At 35.3% G+C, this 24,195-nt stretch overlaps 1 protein-coding gene across 1 annotated transcript in view; it reads left to right on the forward strand.

Annotated features, from left to right (window-relative positions):
- The window catches only part of SLC9A9 (solute carrier family 9 member A9), a 207,940-nt gene that overhangs the window by 31,204 nt on the left and 152,541 nt on the right, over positions 1–24,195 (forward strand). The window contains exons 5-6 of the mRNA XM_065674907.1: positions 12,899–13,014; positions 21,122–21,227. Of these exons, the coding sequence (XP_065530979.1) occupies positions 12,899–13,014; positions 21,122–21,227 (222 nt within the window). The remainder of the gene's footprint in view (positions 1–12,898; positions 13,015–21,121; positions 21,228–24,195) is intronic.

Raw genomic sequence — 24,195 nt, forward strand, 5'->3', positions numbered from 1 at the left:
AGGTGGCTGGAACAGCACAGAGCTGGCATACTGTCAGACTGCTCATGCGAGCAATGGGCATGCTGGAGGTGAGGACAGATCATTTGTTACTCCTAAATTCCAGCTCTGCTTACTCCTTGATAGCCCTTGCTTCAGCTGAAAGAGCCCTAATTTACCACATAAAGGGAAAATGTTGTCCAATCAGCTGTCATAGACTTGGTGAAAACATCAACAAATAAACAAAAGTGTAACTTGCAATGAAATAATCAGCTTGTTCTAACAGGGGAAGTTGAGTTTACTTTCCTGCTTTTGATTATCACTTAATTTACATTAGTAAACACTGAATCTTATTAAGCACCACGTCACATGGATAGGCAAATGTTTGTATGATTCATCTGACAGAGTTGTTCATATCTAGAAAAGGGGGTTTTTAATCCCAGCTTTTTAAATATTCAAATATCAATAAAATATACAAAACATGTTCAGGGACTGAGTCATGCCTGGTGAACAGCAGTGTAAGTCCAAAGTTATTTGTGCAGTTACTCCCCATTTACACCCTAGGAGTAATAAGTCTGAGCTAGTGAAGAAAAGGAGACAAACAGTTTTTTAGTGATACTTTCAGCTAGCTGAATCCCCTGTGCTTGCCTTATTCATGTTTGTATTCATTTGATATGTAATTCTCATGGGTTAGGCAAAAATTATTTGTCCCCTGGTTTGATGTTTTTACGTACACATTTAAGAACTATATCCCATGCAATCCACTGTCACTATATTAGAGCTGTTCCAAGTCAACATCTTTTCTTATCAAACCCATTTATTGTTCATATATTTAGAAATTATATTTTCCATGTGAAAGCAGCCAACACTGCACAACTGCATTTCTATTTAATCAATTTAATTATCATTCATTTGCCTCACCCAGGAAACAATTAAGGCAATTTTCCACTTAGTTATTTCAACTAAAAGCTACAGCAGTAGCTTTAGATTTTGAAGACGTCATCCTGTAGAATGGGAAATTTTATTTGTGAAACAAGACACACAACCATTATGAAAACCCTGTCATGCAAATAGCATGTCCTGCAACTAGGCATGTGCAAGCCTTGGAGTTTAGAAAAAGTGCCCTTCCTGAGATGCATTGAGTCAATCTGTCCTAAAGATGCTACTTCTACAAACTGTTCAGAAATGCTGTGGCAAAACTCTCTTTTCTACATCTGACTTGTGCCTGTGTAAGTCTTCTTGATCGGATCCTAGTGCTGGTAAAATAAAATACAATTCTTTAGAAGGTTGTTCTGCCTTCAGGGGAAAGGAAATGAAAAACTAGAGAGGGAGTGAAGTAAGTCTTGACACATCTGAGATTTATGCCAGAGGTTTATTCATATTTATTCATATACCCTACAGGATCCCATAGGTTTATATCCTACAGACCAGAAGGAAGGAGCAATAACTTCCACCTACTGCCTTTTACTCGCAATAACTAATCAAATTTCCTGGCAATTCCTAAGCTTATACAGGACCCATCCTTGGTTGATGTTAGTAAGGAGCATGGGCATAGGACAGAGCCACAGAACGTACTGCTGTGTGGCTGGAGTTAGAGTTGAGCTCCATTAAAAGAACAAAAATAATCTGTACACAGGGCTTTTTACAGGGTTCAAGCCTGTGAGGCAGAAGTTTATGGATCACCCTGGTATGGTCCAGGCCTGACAAAAAGCAGCATGTACTTGGGGTATCTAGTATATTCTTGGTAGCGTGGACAAGAGGTTTTCATTTGTGTTGTCATTCATTACCTTGAATTTGTCAGTTGCTTTTAAACATACTTAAAAGCAGAGGGTTAGGGAATGGCTTCTCTAATCCCATCCCTCACGCTCTCCCCAAAGAGCAGATGCCTAGCATGCAATGTGTTTGGTTATTATTAGTATTTGCCCCAAGGGATTTTCTGAGAAAAAGCTGGAGCAAGTTAGTTCAAAGTCCTCTTGAGGCTGAAGGTAGATATTTTTGGCAACCAATCTGGCAGAAGTTTCTGGGACCTCCTTTCAGTGGCATAGCCTACTCCTGAGGCTGCCTGAGGAGTAGGGATTGGAATGGGCAGTGACTGTAGAAACACAAGTCCTCTTATTTCCATCTAGTTGCCCAGTATTCACTCTTCCCCCATTCCCAGTGCTATCTAACTAGTGGTTAGATAGCACTGAGCTATCTTTGCCTTTTTTTGGCATCAGAGACAACTTTTGTGGATGGGTAAACCCAGGACAGTGGCATCAGAGACAAAATAGTCAAATCTTCAGCACAACACTGCTAATTAGTCATAAATCAAGAACTATTTTAGCAGATGCATATTTGATGTGTTTTAATATAAAAATAACAAAACTACAATTAAGAGAGAGCTAGATTCTATGGAACAGAAAAACAACACCACTGTGTGAAGGATTTGATTAAAATATTTGTGTACCTGCTGAACAAGGTGATCTGTGTGGGACAGTAATATAATCAGGTTGGGGAAGAAACTCTTGTAATATTGCACTCATAACTGCAGCCTCAACATCTCTTTAGGACAGCAATACTTGCTAAATTTTATATTATTACAACTTTAGAAGCCACAATCCTATTAAATAAGAGTGTTTGAAAATAAAAATATGGTAGCACAACAGTGGGCTTTGGGACTCTGCTACTATATTTCATGTATTAAAAGAACATTTCTATCCAGCACAGGAGTTAAGGATAGCAATATTAGCAGGAGATAACCTGTTTGCCAGGAGTTAAGTAAGTGTTGTAAACGTCATGTCCCAATGACTCATTCTGAGTGATATCAGGACAAATACTTTCACCCTCAGAGGTTATTTACTGGCTATAAGGTTTCTCTTTGTAAAAGTTTATCACAGTAGTTTCATGACACATTAGACTTATCTCTGTGCCTGTCATTAAGGCTTGTTTTGGTTCTGTTTCCTTGGGGTTTTTTTCAAGGAAAAATACCACAGTTTTCACCTCACCAATTAACAGCATTGCACATAAGTACTATTGTATCCCATGAAACAAGAGCTAGCCTGGACATAAGAAAACTTGTCATTCTCCTCCACCTTTGTTTGCTATAGCAAGAGTGCTGTTTAAAATCAAATTTGTTTGTTAAAGGTTGGATAGTTTTCTTTTGCTGTCTGCACACTTTCAGATACTCTTAACCTTTCAGAGCTCTAAGTTTTGGATTTCAACTACTAAGGCAGAAAGTCTGGCATAAGACCGAACTGTATCCCAAGAGGTAACTACACCCTAACCTAGAAACGCAAAATTTAGGATTGGTATTCTTAAGTTTCCTTTAGTTCTATGAGAGATTGGACTAAGCCCAGATAGATACCTGAAAACTCTCAAGCTGTAGCAAGATCCCTGTCTGTTCTAAAAACATTCAACTATTTCTCCAAACTATATATTTTGCATTTCAAAACTTCACTGTAAATTAAACATCCATCATAGGCACCTGACAGTCTTCTCTCATGGTGTGGGTATGAATTCTGTTGTTTGTTCTTGAGCACTTGTATCACTATTTGACTGAGATAATCCAATAAAAATGCTGAAGTGGCTTCAAATGTGTTTCTCTATAGTTCATTTCATGCCCTATTTTGCAGCAGGTTGTTCTCTAATCTAATTTACATTATTCTGAAATCACAAACTGATCATAATTATCTTTTAATGGTAATACAAGCTCATTTAAAGGGAACATCAGGTGCTCCAGTGAAAATTTACTGTAACAGGTCGCTGCAAATAAGGTCATGGGGTTTATTTTGATGGGAAGCAGTAAATGAAATTATTTTCATATTTTATCTGTACAATTCAATATTTACACTGTATGTTTAAATGCAGGGAAAAATATTGCTGGTTTAGAATCTTCGGGGGACATTCATTCTGAAATTTAGAGAATAGCTGAATTATTCATGAATTAGTTCAGTGTTGGATAATTACCAGAAACATGAGTTTGTCTTCCACATAGATTGGATTGCAGATTAGTATCTAGCAACGTTTCTGTACTTGGAGAAGGAGTTCAAAACATTATTGGTTCTCAGTTTCCTGACTCAAAATACTTTTCTTCTGAATTTCTGCTGAATCAAACTTTTTTTTGTCTTTTAATCATTCAGGTGTGTGAGGTTTGAAGAATTTCCCTAGACAGGTCTTTTATACTAACATTGTCAGCTGTCCTGAAACCCACTTCTCAAAGTAGGATTTTGCTGTTACATGCAGCTCTGAAGAAAACTCATATAAAAGTTTTCTTTTTGCACATGGAATATTCTTGAGGTTGAAAAGGAAAGACAAAATGATCCTTATATATCCCTCTGTCAATATAATAATGAGGTTATAGTCAATGATATTAAAGGTTAGCACATCTGAAGCTTCCAAAGGTGAAGAAAACAGATACAGACTTTTGTTCTTGGTCTGTAGCTAATCCATGATACGTAATGCTATCAGATATTGTTAAAGCTGTGGATTTAGCAGTCTTTAATAGCGTCAGACGTTTGTATTGATAATGAGATGGGATTAGGGGTCTTCACATTTCAGAATATAAGCACCCACTCAGCTAAGAAATAGAAATTTCTCTTAGAGAAGGCAATTTTATAATGGCTGCAACAGGTTTTCTTGAGCTTATGAAACTCTTGAATGGTTTGAGGATAAACTGACATCTTGTAGGTAAAGAAGAACCTTGCACGTTACGACTGCTATAATAATGATAGTAATTGAAATAGTTGATGGACTGCATTAATTGTTGACTGAATGAAATAGCCGAGTAATGAATCTGAATTACCTAATACCCTGACGGAACTATGTTTTAGTTCAGTCTATGACAAGAGTTTTGTAATCTGAGAACTCAGAATTACTGACATTTAATTACAATGGTTTTAACCACTGTAGGTACTACTGTCACTATCTTATTTTCCCTATGTGTAGTAGGTATTTTCAATCCTCCTTCCATATGGAAGTCTCTTAGTGTCACTGATATTTTGTGTAGAATTCCACCACTTTCTGTACAACAGTGATTTAGGCATTTCTAAAATAATCTACCATTGTTGTACTGGAAGATTTTTTATCTGATTTTTTTTTTTTTTTAAGATTTTATTTTTACTGTCATAAGGATATCTATCCCAAAATATATGTGCAGGTTTGTCAGTTATTCATTACCTATTGGAGATTCTCTCATTAATAATACTGAGGAAAGTAAATCTTGAAGTAATGTTTAAATCTTTGTAGTGAAATTAAATGTTCAGTGGCACTACGATATGGACACAGTACAGCTGACACTGTTTCATGGCTCATTTGCGCAAGTAATTATGAGATTTTGGTCATCACTCAAAGATCAAGTACAGCTTTTTAATTGCAAAGAGGTTCAGGGTTTTATGTATGTAATGCATAATGGATCTGATTTAAATAGAGCTCAGGAACACAGAGATCCTGAAGCTTTGTTTTCCTCATTAGAGGCATATTAAAACCACATTAAATAGTACTGTGCAGTTGTGAGCTGTGGTGAATTGATATGTGTGTCTTTGATGCAAAACACTGTAAAACTACAGTACAGTACTTTTCAGTTTATATATATATTCCACACTTTACTCCCCTTTCTTCACTCCTCACTCACTTTTGTTATATTGTATTGTTAGCATACTTCTCAAAACCTACAGCTGCATCGTGAAATTTTAAACCTGGGCAAAATGTTTTTTCTATTTTAAATGAAAGAGTCTCTGGATCTCAGTTAATATTTTCTATGGTCAAGTGTACAATGGAAGACTAACCAAAATAAAATTCATACTGACATGTAGCAGGTCTTAACTTGACCACAGCTCCATGGGAGTTGTTTTTAAGTAAGCAAAGGCTTAGACATTCAGGCTTTCTGACCACTACAGGTATTCTGCATAGTCTCATTCAAGCCAGTCCTAAAGCATCAAATACGTGTGTTTGCATGCGTTTCAATTGATCTCTCCCAGTTTTGGCATTAAGGGCCATCTCTCACTTTGGTCCTGTACCAGTAAAGATGGGTTGCAGAACCTAAGGTAAACATTTTGAAGCATGTATCACATCTCCACTTTTTCTGTTACTGATAGTTCCCAAATTGACTGATACAGAAACCTGTGCTGGATGTTCTAATCCATGTTCTGTATCTGTTTGCTTGATTGTTTAAATAAATCTGAACAGCCATCACTATCCCAAAAGTCCAGTACCGCAGGAATACCTTAGTAAGTTAAGTTACCTATAGAACTATGGTGACTGAAACACAGCCTTTCTTCCACATACATCATATCTCTGAGGTGTAAAGTGTGTTTCTCTCCAGTAGGCCTTCCCATCAAAACTTCTGATTTAAGAAGCAAACAGAAGGTAATCTGTGACTACTAAAAAACTGCGTGGTGGTTCCCATAGCTCACTAGGAAATGATAAGCAAAAGCACTTCTTACATCACCAAATGTCCTGCCAGGAGCACAGCTGTTCTCACTTGAACTGTTTGTCAGATCTATAACCTAAAGCTACGCTTATATTTCTAATACTCAGCTGTTGAGGAGTCACTGTGCCTCAGGTAACTAGGTCTGCACTCGAATTGTAAAGCCAGTTTCTTTTCTATTCTTCCAGTTATTTCTATAGCCAAAGGGGTTTTCTTCATGTTCAATTTATACAGAATAGCTTAAGGTAAATTTATTATTCCTTTATTTGTACCAGAGACACTTCACTGAGGTTTTTTTGAGTTAGAAAATGATTTCTTGAAGAAAAACTCGTAAAACCCTTTCTAGTGACAAAACTGATTTAAAAGATGACAAAAAGAAGAATATAATAGTACATAAAGCACTTTGAAATAATGAATCACTGTAGCCAAAACACTTGATATTAAGCATTCCCCTATATAGAAAAAGTTATAGGAATATATTGCTATGGTAGAAATAGAAAGATCAGAATAAAGGAATGTGTATTTCATTTTCATTTCTACTGTCTATGCTTTCCAGCATATATTTTAAATTCTGACTAGTGACTTCTTATTACTGTTGTGATATCAATCAGTCAATCACTATGCTATTTCATACACAAGCAAGAATAAAATAATCTATTTTTTCCTATTCTTGGCTTATTAATATTACTATTCCTTGTGAAAAGAAAGAAATGCAACTCAGTTCTTTTTCATCTTTTGCTTGCATGATTACAATCTGCAGCTATGTTCAACTGGCTTCAGGCTATGAGATAATCATGGCTAGATAGAGTAGGATTCTTTAGGGAGTTAGAATATGAGATGAAAAATTCTCTACAGGTTAGAAAATATATTTGGAAAGAAAGATTTAAATTTCAAATCTCATTCATGCTACATAGCATAACTGTACAAACGCCTTAAATTTGGAATTACGCTTTTTAAACCTTTAACATAATAAAGACCCTTAGCAGTGAGACTCAGTAGTTATGTTGCAATGAATAACAAAACTGAAGAAAATATGATTGCTGACAAAAACATTAGGCAGATGTGTCTGTCTGTATTGAGGGTATGGTATGTGTACCGTACATCTTGACTTGGTGGCTTCTGTTACATTCTGTCCCCGACAGCTTTAAATTAAGAGTAGGTTCTCTTAGAACTGATTAGTTTTCCAATTAGTTTGCATGCGAGGATGCAGCTAACTCATCTAAGAAGCTGTATCCTATAAACCAACATGCCAATATGTATTTACTGACATGAATATTTCAGTTTGCTCTAATGCAGAAGAATAGGTGCTGTGATGCCATTTTCTGCAAGCTGAAGATTTGGCCAGGTTTTCTTAGGAAACAAATCTCAGCACAGGTTTTCTCACCTGACTGTGCCATTCAGGCATATTTTTACCATGAGATATTTGTAAGATTTATTTCAACTTGTGTTGTCTCATCTCACAAAAGTAGACTGCTTGTCACTGTCATCTTGTCCCGCTTTGTTCATGGTTTGTGTATATATAGCCCATCTCAACAGTTCTTTTGGACAACATGTTGTGTTCCTAGAAATGTTGGTAACTGGGGTTGTATTTTTATGAGCTGCATTTAAGTACAGTACAGCCTTTTTTTGTATATTTAGACATCTAGTATGCTGCTTACTGACATACTCGTTATATGCCTTTTCTCATCCACTTATGTGGCTAAAACTCTTGCCAGACTCTCATCTTTCTTGTCTAGATGACTCCAGTATCTTTTTCCTTTGCAGATGTAGCGTGATCCCTCATATGGCTATTCTCATGATTCTGTTAAAATCATTCTCCCAGTCCCTTGACAGCTTCCTCCGTTGCATCTTTCCTCCAGCCTCCCTATTCTATTCTGCATCAGACATACCCTGCTTGTCTCTACTTTAAAACTACAAATTATCTCTTTTACTAGCAGAATGTTGGATAGAAGTTTCACTATTTAGAACTTCCTGACAAGAACTTCCCAAAAAAACCCAAAGAAAATTCAGTATCTCTTTTTAGATCCCTTCTTAAAACCAACTGGTGTTAAAGAAAACTCTTGCAAAAAAATAGGCTTCTGTTAAGCTGCACCTAAAGCTCTTCTGAGCATTTAGTTTCTTGTGTAGTAATTACTCTGTAAAGTCCTTAGGAGAGGGCTCCTTATTTTTTACCTCTACGTTTAAACAGCAGCTAGATGAAGTGTGCCAGTCTGAGAGTAGCGTTCCTAGACTTCTGCTTTATAAATAAATTCACTGGAAACTTCCAGCAGTACCCAGACAGCCAGTGTACTTTCCCAACTCCTTTCCTCGATGCATGGCAATGAAAGGTTAGTAGCAGCAGAATTGGTGGTAGTAAAAAAACTGGACCTTTTAGACATAGAGATTCTTACCCCTTTTTTCACAGAGGCAAGCCTTAATTCCGCCCAGCTTCAAAAATGTAAGGACAACCCAATACTCAGAATCATTAAACCTGAGAGGTTTTGCGCTGGTTCTTCACTGTCTCTTACTTACTTTGGGTTGTTTTTGGTTTTTTTGTCAGTCTTATTTTACATAGCTGTACGTATTTTACAGTTTATTTTACATAGCTGTACTGAGATTTTATGTCTACTTGCTGATTTGTACTGGAAATGATGGTATTTACAGTGCAGGTTGCCAGAAAATGATTCTTACTTCAGCAGGTCAATGTTTATATGGTATCTCCTCTACTGTGTAATGACAGCTTCATATGTAGCATTTTTTCCAGATGAGGCACTTTGTAATTGCCAGACTTGCATAATTTGGAAAACTGAATTCTCCTGAGTTTTGTTACATCACTGGATTTCTTTCCCTGTTGAAGTGGCAAAATACATGATGGGTTCCTCCCACAATTTAAAAAGCTTTTTGGGTGGAGAAAATGTCAGCTCTCCTGCAGCACAGTTCTTCTATTGTATTAGTTTATTAATGCTCAAAGTCCATGACCAAATCAGTTATTCACAAACATTATTGGCAGTACTGAACCATCACTAAGTCCAGGTAAGAAGTCTTCAAGGACAGTTTCTTCCTGGTTAGTTCCATAGTCTATGGAGCAACCACTTTCCTAAAGAATTTGCAATGTAAATTAAAAGCAAGATTAAAAAGTATATGAATTAAAATTACTTTGCAGGTGTATTTTAACGTTCAGATTTTCATCGCACATTGGAAATAAGGGTTACATTGATTTGCAGCTCAGCTGCTATTTCCTTTATGCAGTCTTGAAGAGCTCAGTTCTAATATTCTAAAAGAGTAAAAAAAAAAATTAGCATTCTAGATTAGTAAAAAAGTAAAAAGTGAAGTGGAAAAAAAAAAGATCTCACAGACAGGGACTGGAACTAAAAAGATTCTTCAGAGTTCCTAACATTATTAGTCTGATTTGTGTCAATGGCTTGCTCTCTGTCAACAGTGAGCACTGGGCTGAGCATTGGTTGTCCCATTTGAGTGGGACAGGAACATTCTGTAGGAAATTCAGTCACTGACACTTTTAACAATTTACAACTTTTTAAGAGATACGTTAATACATTTTTTTAACATATAAATGGATTTTTGAAGATTAATAAATCAGATTTGCTGAAACTTGGTGGGTGTAAGCTTGCTTAAAATAACTTTAATGTATCAAATGATACGACAGCAGCCCTAAAAATCAAAAAGATTACTTTTTTCAGTTCTAGTTTATAATAGCAATAGGGGCATCGCTGCAGGGTGTTTCCTGCTGTCATTGGGGTATATTTTCCTCTTTGGCTTTTAATTAAGAACAGCTATGTTGTATAGAACTGGATGATATTTAATATCATTATTGTTGGGATCTCAGGTATCCTGCTGAGATCCAGCTTTTCAATATATAGTGGAAAAGTTACACTACATCATCAACTACTACTCTCAAAAGAGTTATTAACATTTCTCATAGATAAGTTGCTTTATTGTTTAAATGTCACAATTTAAAGAATACTAAAAACATGACATATTCAGCTTGTAGTATATCTAGAATAATACAATAAGGTAAATACCCCCTTTTTTAGTGGATTTGTGAGTATATCCAGTATTACAATGAATTTTTTAAATTATTTACAGTCTCTCAGATGGTATAAACTGTCATGGTTCTGTTAATCTTGCAAACAGGCAACTTACTCCAGTTCAGAACTGCTCTATGCTTCCTAATTTTCAAAACAGCTTCCAGATTTCCAGATGAACTTTTGGTGTAGTTTGGAGAAGATGCTAAGAAACAAATTTTGATATGACTAGAAAATTATAGCTGGAAAGAAAAAAAAAAGAGTTATTTCTGGTTTAAAATTATTCACATTTTTTTTAAAGTTCTTTAAAGTGAAAGTGGGGTTGCAATTTTATGGCTGTGTCTACTAAGAAATCACTGATAAATGATAATTAATCGTCACTTTAGTGTATTACCTTTATTAAAAATGCACAGCTCCTATAGAAAAGATAAGCCCGTGTGGTTTAAAAGGTAATTTACAGTAGGAAATTGTTTCTGTGCATGTTTTCATATGTGCTAGGTGGAGGAGGTACAAATAGAGATTCTTGTGGCTTATTTAAAGCAGCAGTTTCTCACATATTCCAAATGTATGTCTGCACTTAGTTGGATTTTTCTTTGAAAATTTGGACTTTTTTACCATTTTAGCATTTCCAAATGTATTAAGTGGTTAATGAATTAAAAAATGAAAAGGTATCATATTCTGAGTTTGCTGTTCTCTTTCTCTGACGGATAAAGGTTAACATCTCAGTGTCTAAATCAGCACCTTTTGGTCTGATCTTCAGTTTTATTCCTCATTTCAGTGCAGCCAAGAATTGGATGGTATATGAAGTAAGACCAGGTCCTGTACTAAACTTGATGGCAAACTTAGACCTTCTATGTGGATGAAAGACTCCTGAATCCAGTTTTGTCCAGTTCATCTGCAACTTTGTACAGATGGTAAACTGAGACATACTGAAAATATTTAGTAATGTGTAAAGAAGGAATGCTAAAGACCAGGATGATGCCTACACCAGGTGTTTAAAGAATTGCCACAAGTAAATTTGCTGGATAGTCGAAACTTAATTGTATTTGTTATTTTAAAATATTTGTAACTGAATTATTTGTCAAAATAGCAAGCAGGTTTGGGCAGTTATTTCTAAAAGGCATGCACATGTTCACTTCCATTCCTGTTGGCTTTTGAGACAATTGCAAATCAAGGTACAGCACCACAGTCAGTTTTTGAAGAACTCATTCCTTAACAGGAATCTTAGTGCTGGTGATAAAAAGACTTAACTCCACTGAAGGGTCTCGAATCATTATTCTTCGGGAATGGAGAGAAAGTGTTCTTATCAATCAAGGAGACCCACAACTGGATAAACTGTTTAAGAACAATTGATGGGTAATTTGGGTGTTGGAACTAGATGATCTTAAGGTTCTTTCTAACCCTAACCATTCTATGATCTATGAACTCTTAGCTAGGCAGCTTATGTAAGTATATGCACAAATACGTAGGACCACTGGGAAATTCTGTGGTGAGCTATCTGCTTCCCTGTTAATGTAATAAGGTTACAAAACTTCAGAAAATCTACAGCTTGGTAAAGTATCTGAAAATGATTTGTAATTAACTGTTAGGCTGTTTGTTTTGTACCATTTTATCTATAGCTCAAATCTCCATTTACATGACTTCAGAAACATCTTAGCTCAGGGCAAAATGTAGCAAAGTGTGAATGCATGTAGCTCTGCTTAAATTATATTTTTAAAGCCTGTAGTTGGAAGAGCACAGTTGTCAATTTATGTGTTGTGTTTATGGAAAAGGTATTAAATGCTATGGGGGGGTTTATTAACTAAATTGGAAATGTATAAAAATTAAAAAATCTATGACAGGTTCTAACAAGAAGTTAATTTCTTTTTTTCTATGTATTTCAAGATTCTGGTTAGAATACACATCTCAGATAGCATTACCTAGTTATATAAACCAGTGATAGCATTTCCTGTGATACTAGTGTGGATTTAGCAGTGCATTTTGAAGTGTGACTTTGTTGCCTCCCTGTCATTTTAAGTGTTAAATATCTGTCACGTTTGGAGACCTTATCTGGAACTTTGAATACAGCTAACGTTTAAAAGCTTATAGAATAAAACTATTCATTTTGAAATATTAGAGCAAGCCATAGAGCTGATAGTCGAACTGCCTTTGTTTAAATGTTCTACAGCATTAGCCAAATTAGCCTTAATAATGTCTTCTTAAGCTTACATTATCTTTCCTTTTGAAAAATAAACAGCTAAGGCCATTGTCTTTCTGCTGCCAGCAATGACAGTTATTCATAAAAGTCTTTGGCTTGGAATTGTCTGTGACATTTTAATACAATACTTGAACAGAGGAATATGGAATAGAATTTTTATATGCTATTAGTTTGTGTTCAACATTCATGTGATATGTTTATTTAAAAGAAGCTAAGAGAGTAAGAACCTGATTAACACTGTAGATTAAGCATAAGTGTTATATACTCTGTCTGGATGTCGTCTTATCTTTTCCCTGACAGGTTGATAATGTATGGTTTTGTGAAGGCCATGGTACACATTGGCCAGTTAAAAGAATGGGAATTCCACTTCACTGACTGTTTATTTTTCGGATCGCTGATGTCTGCCACAGATCCAGGTAACATTTTAAATAAATTACTTTTTCAAAAGTCAGAAGAGTAAAAAAGAATGTATCAACTGCATGTGCCATAGAAATGTTTAAAGTCTCTGTTCTGGATTTTTTTATTCCCATAGCTGTTAATGTCTGATATTATGATAATTAGGAGTCAAATTTGCTCCAGAGATCCTTTGTGGTCTCTTTAGTAACTGGTTTACCTATGTTTAGCTCACAAACTTTATAAATGAAATTGCTGGGGAAACTGGAAAAATGTTGTTTTCCAGTCTTCGGACACCAATCTGCTCATTACTGATATGAGAACTCCTCTAACACTGAAGCCTCTTGGTTAATAGTTCAGACATTGCATTCATGTGTGATCTGAGTTTAAAGATACAGGAAATGTAGCTTTCAGATTTGGCCATATAAATACTGTTTATCAGGTATCAGTTTACAATTTGAATGCAGCATTTCATGTTAAATAGAATTCTAATAAGGTACATACCAAGAGGATGACTTGAAATTGCAGACTTGAGATTTAAAGACTAAAGTTACAGGAAATCTCCAAGTCTGGGAAACAGAATTTTGGAATCACAAAATTTTGGAATCATTTGGATTTGAAGGCACAGCTGAAGGTCTTCTAGTCCAGCCTCCTAATCAAAACAGGGCTAACCTCAGTGTCAGTGTAGGTTTCCAACATTTGTCTAGGTTTTGTTGCACTGATAATGTTAAAAGTACTCTGATATTAAAATGAAAGCATTGGCTTTTGCGTCAGTGGAACAACAGTGAAGGAGGAGGTGAAAAGGATTTTTTGATACATTGTTACAGGGAGACAGTTCAGAGTCTGCAAATGTACATTGCATTTTTGAAAAAAAAAAAAGAAAAAATTCTGTTGAGCTGTTACAGGAAGTGGAACAGAAAGTATTTTGTGATGCACATGACATGCTGCATTAATATTAACTACCCTTGAGAAGCTTCTCCGAGAAACTTATGAATAAATCTTTGAAATTCATGGCTATTAAAAGAAATGTCAGAAAGCAACATTGTTCTGCAAATCTGTTTCATTCTTTAAATAAACACCCAGTATTTAACAGAACACTTTCAACTTGTGATTTATCATTCTGATGGCTTAAAAATATAGTGTAAAACAACTTATTCCCACAAAACTGGTTGTGGTAGATTGCTGTAAAAGCCGCATCTAATTGCTATTCTGAAATTAATCCAAGCATCCAATATGGAGCCACTTATAAAATCACCCGAGTACTTTAATAAGATTTAGCACATGATTGGAGCCTGTCCTCAGAGCAAGAGAAAAACACAGAAACTGAAAGCACAAAGAAAACCTAGGAAAACAAATTGCTTATGGAATAAAAGGCTGCTTAAAGCTTCCAAGTACATTTCTTGATTGTGCTATGAATAGAGTTTTGCAGTTGGCTTAGTTTCTTTTCCCATTTTCCAGTCCAATACAATTTAGTTTCACAAATGAATGTGTGGACTTATGAGGAGAACTATATCTAAGACAGATGCACTGATTTTGATTATAATAGTATTAAATCACCATTGATTCATCTGAAACAATCATTGGCAGGGGGAGGGAGGAGGGAGGAAGAGAAGCTCCTCTTGTGCTGGAAGGAATAAGAAGTGACAAGAATTACTTTTCCCAGATTTTTAAGTAGGCTTAAAAAGCTGACACTGCAGTTGCGAAAACTACTTCTAGTGTGATGAACTAAACAGTTTGTAATTAATCTTATGCTTATACAGGGTGTCTGTGTATGTCCAAGAGTTTTTTAGTGTTCAGTCTTGCTCCCTCTGTTATCTATTCTCAGTATTATAAGCTGTTAAATGTTTTTACTAGTCTTATCTGTAAATTTGAGTCCCTCAAACACTTAAAGTACTTTGAATTAACCTTTCTTAATTAAATGGTAGAAACTGTTGAAAATATTGCATTGTGTGCTAGGTTTTGCTAGTTATTTATAATCTCAAGCCATGTAAAGAGCTCATTGGAATTCCAAAATCAGTTAACATATGGTACCCTGGAGAACTGATATGTACTACGGCATAAAATAGTCAGTCTAATGATTTTATAAGTGATATCTAGCTTAAGAAAATAAATAAATCTGGTGAAATGTTGTTAGTGTTATAGAATTAGGATAGAATAAGAAATTACTGTCCTGAGATGAAATAACAAATTCCTGCCAGATTTGCTACCTGATCTTTATTTAATTCTTCACTGCGTAGGATTATAAGATCATTTCAAAAGGAGATTTAATTTCTCTTGGCTGTGGAAAGCAATTAAGTCTCAAAAGATGTTAAAAACTGATTTGCTGACTTGACAGAAATTGTTCTGGTTGAGTTCCTTATTCATAATAGTAAAGATGACTGGTAGATGTTTACATGTCAAAAGAACAATTTTACTACTAGGGCAGTAAACAAATGTATGCCAGCTAAAAGCTACGAATATTGTTAGGAAGAAGGAAATAATGTCATAGCATTATGTAGGGTTTATTTTTGAAGAGAATTTGAAGATCTTTAATATACAGATTTTTCCATAAAATCGATTCAGAAGAATTTATCTTATATGCTGTGGTTTTCCTTATATAGAAAACTAGCACTTGAACTAAGATTAAGAAAAGAATTTATGACTGGATATACTTAGGAATGTGGTGTTGGGTTTTTTTTTTGCATTGTAGACTCTGATATCTAAATATCTGTGATACTCAGGAATGCCTCAAAAGACTCTCACATCTCTAGAAAGAAAAGGTAGAAACTTTAGGGACAAAACAAGGTTACTTCAAGTGAATCATTCATATTACAGAAAATATCTCCTTCCAATAATTTATCATTTCCAGTGGAAAAAGTTTCACAATTTAAGACTTCAGATAAGAGGAATTTTAAAATAGAATATTAAAATTCAAAAATTCTCCAGTTGTTAGTCTTTGATTTAAAACATCGCACCAGGATTTGTTTTCCCTTATTCTGATCAATAGGCGTCATTTATCATGTAGTTGGGGAAATCATCTCTTCTTGTTATTTCATCTGTGTAAAATAACAGTTTTCACTGTTTTGCTGTTGAAAGGGTTTCCTTTGTGTCAGAATTGTGTTTTGATTTCTAATATAACCTGACTCTGGAATCTTTTTGGTGTGATCCCTTCAAAGGAAATGGAGTAGTTCGTCCCTATGTTCTTCTGCATGCGTCACTCATCAGGAGCAGCAAAGAAACAGTGGAAAAGGTGCTGGTGTGGGGAGTGGAGCTTCCAGCTCTCAGTCCCTGAGCATCAGAGACCTTAAAATTGAAACTGACTTACTTCTGAGCATGGATAAGGACATTCTGACAACAGCTGTCCTCTGTGGTTGAAAGACAGACACAGCAATAAGCCCCAGCAATAGATTGCTTCAGGTATCAGTGGTTGTAATGGAATAAGGTGAAAGACAGAACAAAACTGGCAAAAAATGAGTGAAGAGATTTGACCTCAGCCTTAGCCACCAAAAAATAACTGAAAAGTACAACTCTGGCAGTTCGTCTTTGCCGGTGTTATTAACACATTCTGCACAATGACCTTCCAATCCAAAGACATTTCATGTATCCTTAACACTTCTTTTTTTATAACTTTTGACATTTCAAGCATAGAAAACATTTACCTCCACAAAGTTTGCTGAAGCACAGCTATTTCTGAACTGTATGAACTCCCTTACCTTTGGTCAAATTGATAATCACAAGGCTCTTCTCTATTTGAAGTTACTATGGTTACAGCAGAACTGGAGATGTGAGTTGCACTACTGTTTTTATTGATAAAATTGGATATTTATCAGAAAGAACAGTTTCTCATAAAATCAAAGGATTTTGCACTATAAGTATCATGTATAAATAGACCAAGTTAATATATTTTCTACACTGGTTATAGAAGACTGTTTATAAATGTGGTTTTAGTTAAAATATTTTTATGCTTTCTTTTTATTCAAAACTGAGCTAATCTGTGAGTGTCATGACTGATTAGTAGGGAAAAGAGGCTATAATTAAAATTAGAATTGTTATTTTTAGAGAAAAATCGATAGGAAATGCGAGATTTCTCTCATCTTATTTTCTGCCTGTGTGATACTGCCCTCCCAAAAGAATTCAGACCCATGAGCTATGAAGTATATTAATAGTTCTAGTCAGAAGATTGAGGTATATATAATACCAGTACTTTATATAATGGTCTAATTTATTCTCTGACCTTCAAACATAACAACGAAGTACTGGATACAGTTAACAGGGATTATTGTGGTTTGCTGATATTTCAGTTAGACATATATTTTACAGGAATTAGGAACAAGCCAATTTGTTTCTACATATATCAAAAGACATCTTTCACAAACAGGTCTACAGACACTTGTTCTGATTTGGGTACAATCCAAATCATGCTGGGCTTAACATATAACAGATGTGGCCTCAATCTATGAAGTTAAGGAAGAATTGAATGAGATTTCTGTTGTCACAAACACTGTGAAAATCTTAGATGCTTCACTATTTCATGCTTCCCGTCACTGATTTTTTTAATAAAGTTCACCACCCTTTCTGAGTCAGAAACTCTGGTACTTGTTATTTCTATTTGGTTTAGTATCCTACTGCCACAAAAGATGCTTGTTTGCTGTTCCCCGATTAGCTGTCCTTCTAGCCATCTAGTTTTTTACCTATATCTCTGTCCTCATACGCTTGATTGAAATAAGAGATTAAGAGATGCTGTGTAGTTTAATGAAAAGTAGTTTGGCATTTTCATAATACATATTGAATCTAATAAATTATACAATACTTGAAGTAATTACCACACAAAAAACAAGCCCTAACTACTGTTCCTCAAAAGTGCCTTCAGAAAGCCTTACATATGAAATTTCTCAAATTAGATATGTTACTGTGGTATACGATTGCCAATACTGAATTTTGAAATTTATTCCCTCGAGTCTTAAAGTCTCCCATCAGACAAAATGTGATGTGACTACTCTGGGCAATAATGACTATTCACAGAGTATTATTCTATCCAGAGAATAATTTAAATTAACTTTTCTCCATAGTAGAGTATCATGTCCCTTTTAATATGCTCATTCTGAACTATATCCATAAATTCTCTTAATTAATGAAGGCAAATGTGATCTTGAGGAAATGATTGGTGGTTGGCAAAACAAAGTGAAAATGTTTTATTGAACTCTTAAATGGGGTGAATGTGCTGAAAATTACGCAGTCCTCTGTTCTTATGCAGATACTGTTTAACATTTTCATTAATGAGTTGCTAGTGCAATAGTGAATGCTTCTTTAATGTATAACACTATGCTGAAAGGAGATTGTAAACACTTTGAAGGACACGATTAGAATTCAGTATGATTCTTGCAATGATTTAAAATCAACAAGGCATCAACCCATGCTACACTTGGAAATAATCATCTTCATAGACAGAAGATCAGAAATAAGCATTCACTGCTGAAAAATTTCAAGTTTACAATCTGAAAATGTTGAATGAATATGTATCAGTACCAATACATAGCAAAAAAAAAAAAAAAAACAAAACAAAAAAGAAAACATGATTTATTTACTTGTTCTAAAGCATATTTTCACATCCCTTCTTTTTTCATTCTTCTCAACAGAAAATGTCACCTACAGTACTTGGATCTGATTTTGGGAACTGCACGTCAGGAAAGTTATTGACTGATTAGAAGTGATTAGCAGGCTAGAAAAATCACTGAAAGGAGGAGGTTGAAAGAAATGAGTCAGTTTAGGCAGGAGATGAAGAGTCTTTGAATAGGCAAAATGTTGCTGGAAAGAAAAGGGAATAAATGTGACAAATTATTTGTTTCTCATTAGGCTAGGAATGGAAATTAGAGACTCGAAGAGAAAGAGGGGAGATTTATGTTAGTAATTCAGGAATAACTGCATTTATAAACTATGAATACTGAAGAGTGGGCTAGTCTGCCTTGCAATTTGTGGAACTAGCATCATTCCATTTAAAAACCTCAGACAAATATCAGTCATCAGTAGTATGGCTGAAGCTTGCTGTGTCTTGGGCCAGGAAAACATAGGGACAGAGAAGAAACTAGAATTAGTCAGATACAGGCAATGCTGTAAAGAAGATGCAAAAACTGCCATTGGGAATGGGAGAAATGGGTTAACTGGGCAGTCTCTCCCAGAAAAGCCAATTGCTGCATTATTGTGTTGCTGGCTTTATTGTTCCGCTTTCATTTGAAAAGATTTTAAGTCAGATTTTTGTGGTAGAGTTAGAAGAGAAAGCAAGAAGATAAAGCTGACCTTTTTAGGAGGCAAGAGGAAGGAGAGGAATGTGTAGGCATCTGTCTAATTGGCTTGGCCTGCTACACATACATACCAACAGTACACTGGACTTTGATTACTATTTTCTTTTCCTTCTGTCATTATTGCAGAGACTATTAACGTGAGCCCAAACTAATTAGCTAATAAGCAAAAGCTGGAAGTGGCAAATAGTTGTAGAAAACAAGCCAATGACATCAAAGAATGGGAATCTAAATTGGGTCCAAATGTAGCACGTTAAGGCTTTTGCTAATCAAGCAAAAACCTGAAGATAGGTATTGATGAACCATGAAAGCATCTGTTGCCAATAAAATTTCTTCCTACACCTTTTTGTTTTTCTGGGGAAAGAGCTCTCTTCCTGGTTTAAATTATAACTGCACTGGGAGTAGATGGGTGAGATTACCAGGATGGTTAAATATAACTATCTAATTTAAATATAGCTATATCAGCAAATGTTCAGCTACGCACATCTCCCAAATTGTCTTCTGTAGAAGAACACTTCCAAAATTCTTCAAAGATAACACATCAACAGAGATCACTTTGACATAAAATCTCACAGGAGTACTGAGAATCCACTTCGGGCTTATAAACTGATTTTTAGATTAAACGGACATTTAAGTGCCATTAGAAAATCTTACCGGCAATGATTTCAGAGTTCCAAGAAATGTTATTAAGACAAAGCATAATCACCTGTTCATGTTTTTGTGTGAATTATCAGCAACCATCTTAAAGTAATTTTAATTTCTGAAATGTCAGAAGTTAACGTGGCATCCCAGAAGTGCTCCTAATCTTTGGAATCCCTGGGCTACAAAGACTGAGTCAATTGCACAATTATGTACTAGAATGAGCACCAGTGAAGCAGTGAGTTAACGTAATTTTTAACCATACAAATAATTGGGAGCCTTTGCATTAAATTGTTTGAAAAGAGAAGGCTCTGGTTTGTCCATGCAAAGAGAGAATAATAATATCAACACAGCACACAGACAGCTGCCTTCATTTGGAGATTATGAAGTGCTACGTGAATCTTGGGATGGATTGTGATCTCCTGTTTACAGATAAGAAAACTGAGGCATAAAACAAATAAGGTATTCTTTAATATCGATAGGACTTAATTACCTGGATATCAGCCAAGCATCTAAATGCCCTTGGGGATGTATGTCTAAATTATTTGTCCAACTTCAATTTAAATTCAACACATTCTATTTTTTTTCTATTTCACTGGTAAGATAACAATCAAATATAGCATATAACTCAAGGATGAGGTAAAGACTTAAATTAGTGATATGCTGAAGGAACCTTAAAATGGGTTAGAAGTATCAGATATCCAAATCTGGATGAGAGAGCTTCATGACTACAGATATGCTACACCTCAGGTGAAAGTGGTTATGCTGCTAGTGGGACAGGGTATGAGGTTATTATGCATGTTTCTCAGTGAGCATGCATTAACAGATGGATAAGCGTTATTATATATCCTTCTTAAAATAGGTAAACTACTACTCATTGCACACAAAGTCCATGGTAAAACCCAAGTCTTTTCAGCACCCTTATTTCTCCTTGGTCACAAGATCATAATACTTTATGCACAGTAAAATATGCTGTGACATTTTCATTTATTCATGATTCTCTGTATGAAAGTTTCTTCCTAGTTCAGCTGAAGCATCGAAACTCATAGACTTGCTGGATTATATACTTCAGTTGATCCCTTTTAACTTATTGTTATCCACTTAGGCAATAAATAGGACTGGACTTCTCAAAAGCCATATTCTAACATTGCTTTATCTCTTGAACTGCCAGAGGAATATGAAAATAACAAACTCATTTTGCTTTGTCTCCATACAGTGACAGTTCTTGCTATTTTCCATGAGCTGCATGTAGATACAGATTTGTACACACTCCTGTTTGGAGAGAGTGTCCTAAATGATGCCGTGGCTATCGTGCTGACGTAGTAAGTATACCCATCTCCATTCTTGGTGAGATATTTACAAGCTTGCAATGCTGATACTGATACTCACTGATACAGTTTATGTTAGGGATAATACATTTGAAGATTTCATTACAAAGGTGTAGTTCTGGAGTCATTCTTGGTATGTTAAACACCAAGTTTCCAATACCGTGAATGGTAACTGCGTATTTAAAATGCAATTTTAGTTCATTTTCTTCAACCTAGAAAGCACTATATTATGTAAAATGTGTCAGATATCTTGAATAAATAATGCTGAATAAGCTCCTAGGACATAGGGCAATGATAAATTTGGAAACAGGTTCTTTTTATTTTTTGCAATCTGCTATTTTCCAAAATTAAAACTACAAAGTGGTACACAGGAGCTCAGTGTTTCTACCTAAGCTTACTGAATCTGACAGACCTTCATCTGATAATATTATCTTAAATTTATATATAGCTTTTTTATTCTCAGAAATCCTCAAACAGATCACAAATGATGGACCAAAATCACACAAGTATGTGCTGCCCTAAAAGCACAGATGCCAAGAACATGATTAACAGGATCTCAACTTTATAACTCCACTCTATACGTATTATATGCTTCCTGGAGCTTAGCTAGAAATACAAATCATCCTCTCAGATAATCTTAAAAGTAACAGAACTCTGCAAAATTGAATTCAGTTTTCCAGGATGCTTGAAGCTTCAATTCAGTCCCACCTTTCTCTCCTTAAAACAGAGATCCTTGAACTAGGATTTATTCTGTCCTTCAGAAAACAGACTTTACAGAGTTTACAGTCATTAAAAAATGAGGTTTATATTTTGTCTGTATTTTTTTGTTTATATTTTACGAAATCTCATCTGGAAACTTGAAATAGTTGAATTGCAAAAATACTCAAAATTGTTTCACAATACAAAAAATAGTATTCCTATTTAATTTATCATTCTGCAATTATCAGTCTAATTACATTCACCTATGCTAAACACCTCAGATTGGTTTTAGAGCAAGAGGGATTTTTTTCTCAAATGCTATCAAGCACTTGAGCACAGCATTTCATGACAAGATACAGCACGGCTGTCACATTCAGTGACTGTGGTTGGAATGTGTCACTTAGGAGAGCATCTAGTACACCAAATAATAAAAAATGCAAAAGGAAAACTGAGCAGAGAATAGAAACCTCAGCAGAGAGAACAGACAGAAAAGCATTAAAGTAGCTATTAGAATTGGAAATAAGTGTGTAGGTGATTTTTTTTCTCTTGCATTAAGCTTTATTTAATGAGGGCCTGGACATTTATAGTTCATTTAGATTCTTCATCTGTTAGTGTAAGGTTCCTATAGACTAGGGAAATGTCAGGCTATAAGGAGCTCAAGGAGACCTAAAATACTTTAACTGTCTAGTTTTCCATTGCTGTGATGTCAAAGCACATAGATCTCTTAAAGGTGCAACTCAACTGCAAAGCAAATCTAGAAAGAAAAGTACTATCAGATAGTACATGATTCATGAGTTTCTAACCTCTGCTCTTCCCAGTACTCAAGTCCTAGTTATGACCCTCAGCCTGCACATGGATACAGAAACCTATAAGGATGCCTGATGCAAATACTAGCTATCTCCTTCTCTTGTTTTCTTTGGTATACATGGGATGTTGCAAGTCTTCTTTATTACAGAATGTTGTCACTGGAAACTAGCATATTTTTCTGTATATTCAGTGTGACCGATACTTTGATTTATCTAACCTATTTAATCATTTTGAGAGGCTGAAGAGAATATATGATGTCATCAGTTCCATGTTTCATTAATTACTGGCTTAAATAATCAGCTTCTGCAAAAATGCAATGTTTCCACAATTTAACATGATTTCCCTTCCTGTTGCCTTTTAAGTAAAGATAACCTCTTGATAATATCAGCTTCCGTGCATTAACACCCCACTAAACCAAACTGAGTTTAAATGAAGAATATTATTTTTCTCTCACGACAAAAGAACAACTACTTTTTGTCTCTGTAACACATAACACTTCTCAGGCTGTGCAAACACAACATGTTCATAATTACAGTAATAGGGGGCTATTTAAAAAGGTGTGAGAATAATGTTTACAAATCTGGAAAAGCAATATTAAGTAATTTTGCACACTATGTAATGGTGAACAGAAAACAGATTAAGAGAATACACAGTGTGTTTCATCAGCTCACAGAATAACCCAGTTAATGTCTGCAAGAGTGACTCACTGCAGGAAAGGGAGGAAAAGAAAAAAGGGACAGCCTTGATGGCTAGCTGTGGCAATTTGGCAAGCCAAAGGTAGCATGGCTATGCGCCAACAAGGCTTTATATGGTATCTCCCTTTTCCTTCAGCTTCTCCCTCCAACCTCTATTTTTCCTGTGCTATTTATCACTTAGTTTAAAAAGGACAGCAGCAGGACCAGCTACCACTACTCTTTCAACAGCAAGCTGTGTGTTGCTGCAACTGTATGCACAGGGCCAATTGTCCTCAGAAAATATATACCAAGCACACAAGTTCTCCAGGCCAAATCAGCAACTCTCCTATAGGCCATCTTGCCATAACAAACACCTGAGTATTTGTAATTGCAAGATTTCATTTATACTGTGCTATTTTAAGATAATCCGTGCAGGAGGGATCAGTGTGAATCAAATTGGCAATCGTGGCTGTAGAAAGGCTGACAAGCTGTTGTGCATCTGGAGAGCTCATATACACAAGAGCCTCTATAAGGGTATTGTAGCTGTAACAAGGATTTTCTACATAAGTAACTCACAGAGTTGCTTACAACTTTTCATTATTAGGACAAAAGTCTCTTTTTAACAGAAAGTTTGTGAGAATTCTCACAGAAAATAAAGTTTTGGGAGAAAATGGAAATTCAAATATTCGAAATGAGTAATTTTTGATCCTCTTTTATGTCAAGGATTCAAGACACTTAAGAAAAATAGTAACTGGGCCCTACAATAATTACTAGATAACTAA

This window comes from Lathamus discolor, chromosome 3 (genome assembly GCF_037157495.1).
Source record: "Lathamus discolor isolate bLatDis1 chromosome 3, bLatDis1.hap1, whole genome shotgun sequence".
Lineage (NCBI taxonomy): Eukaryota > Metazoa > Chordata > Aves > Psittaciformes > Psittacidae > Lathamus > Lathamus discolor.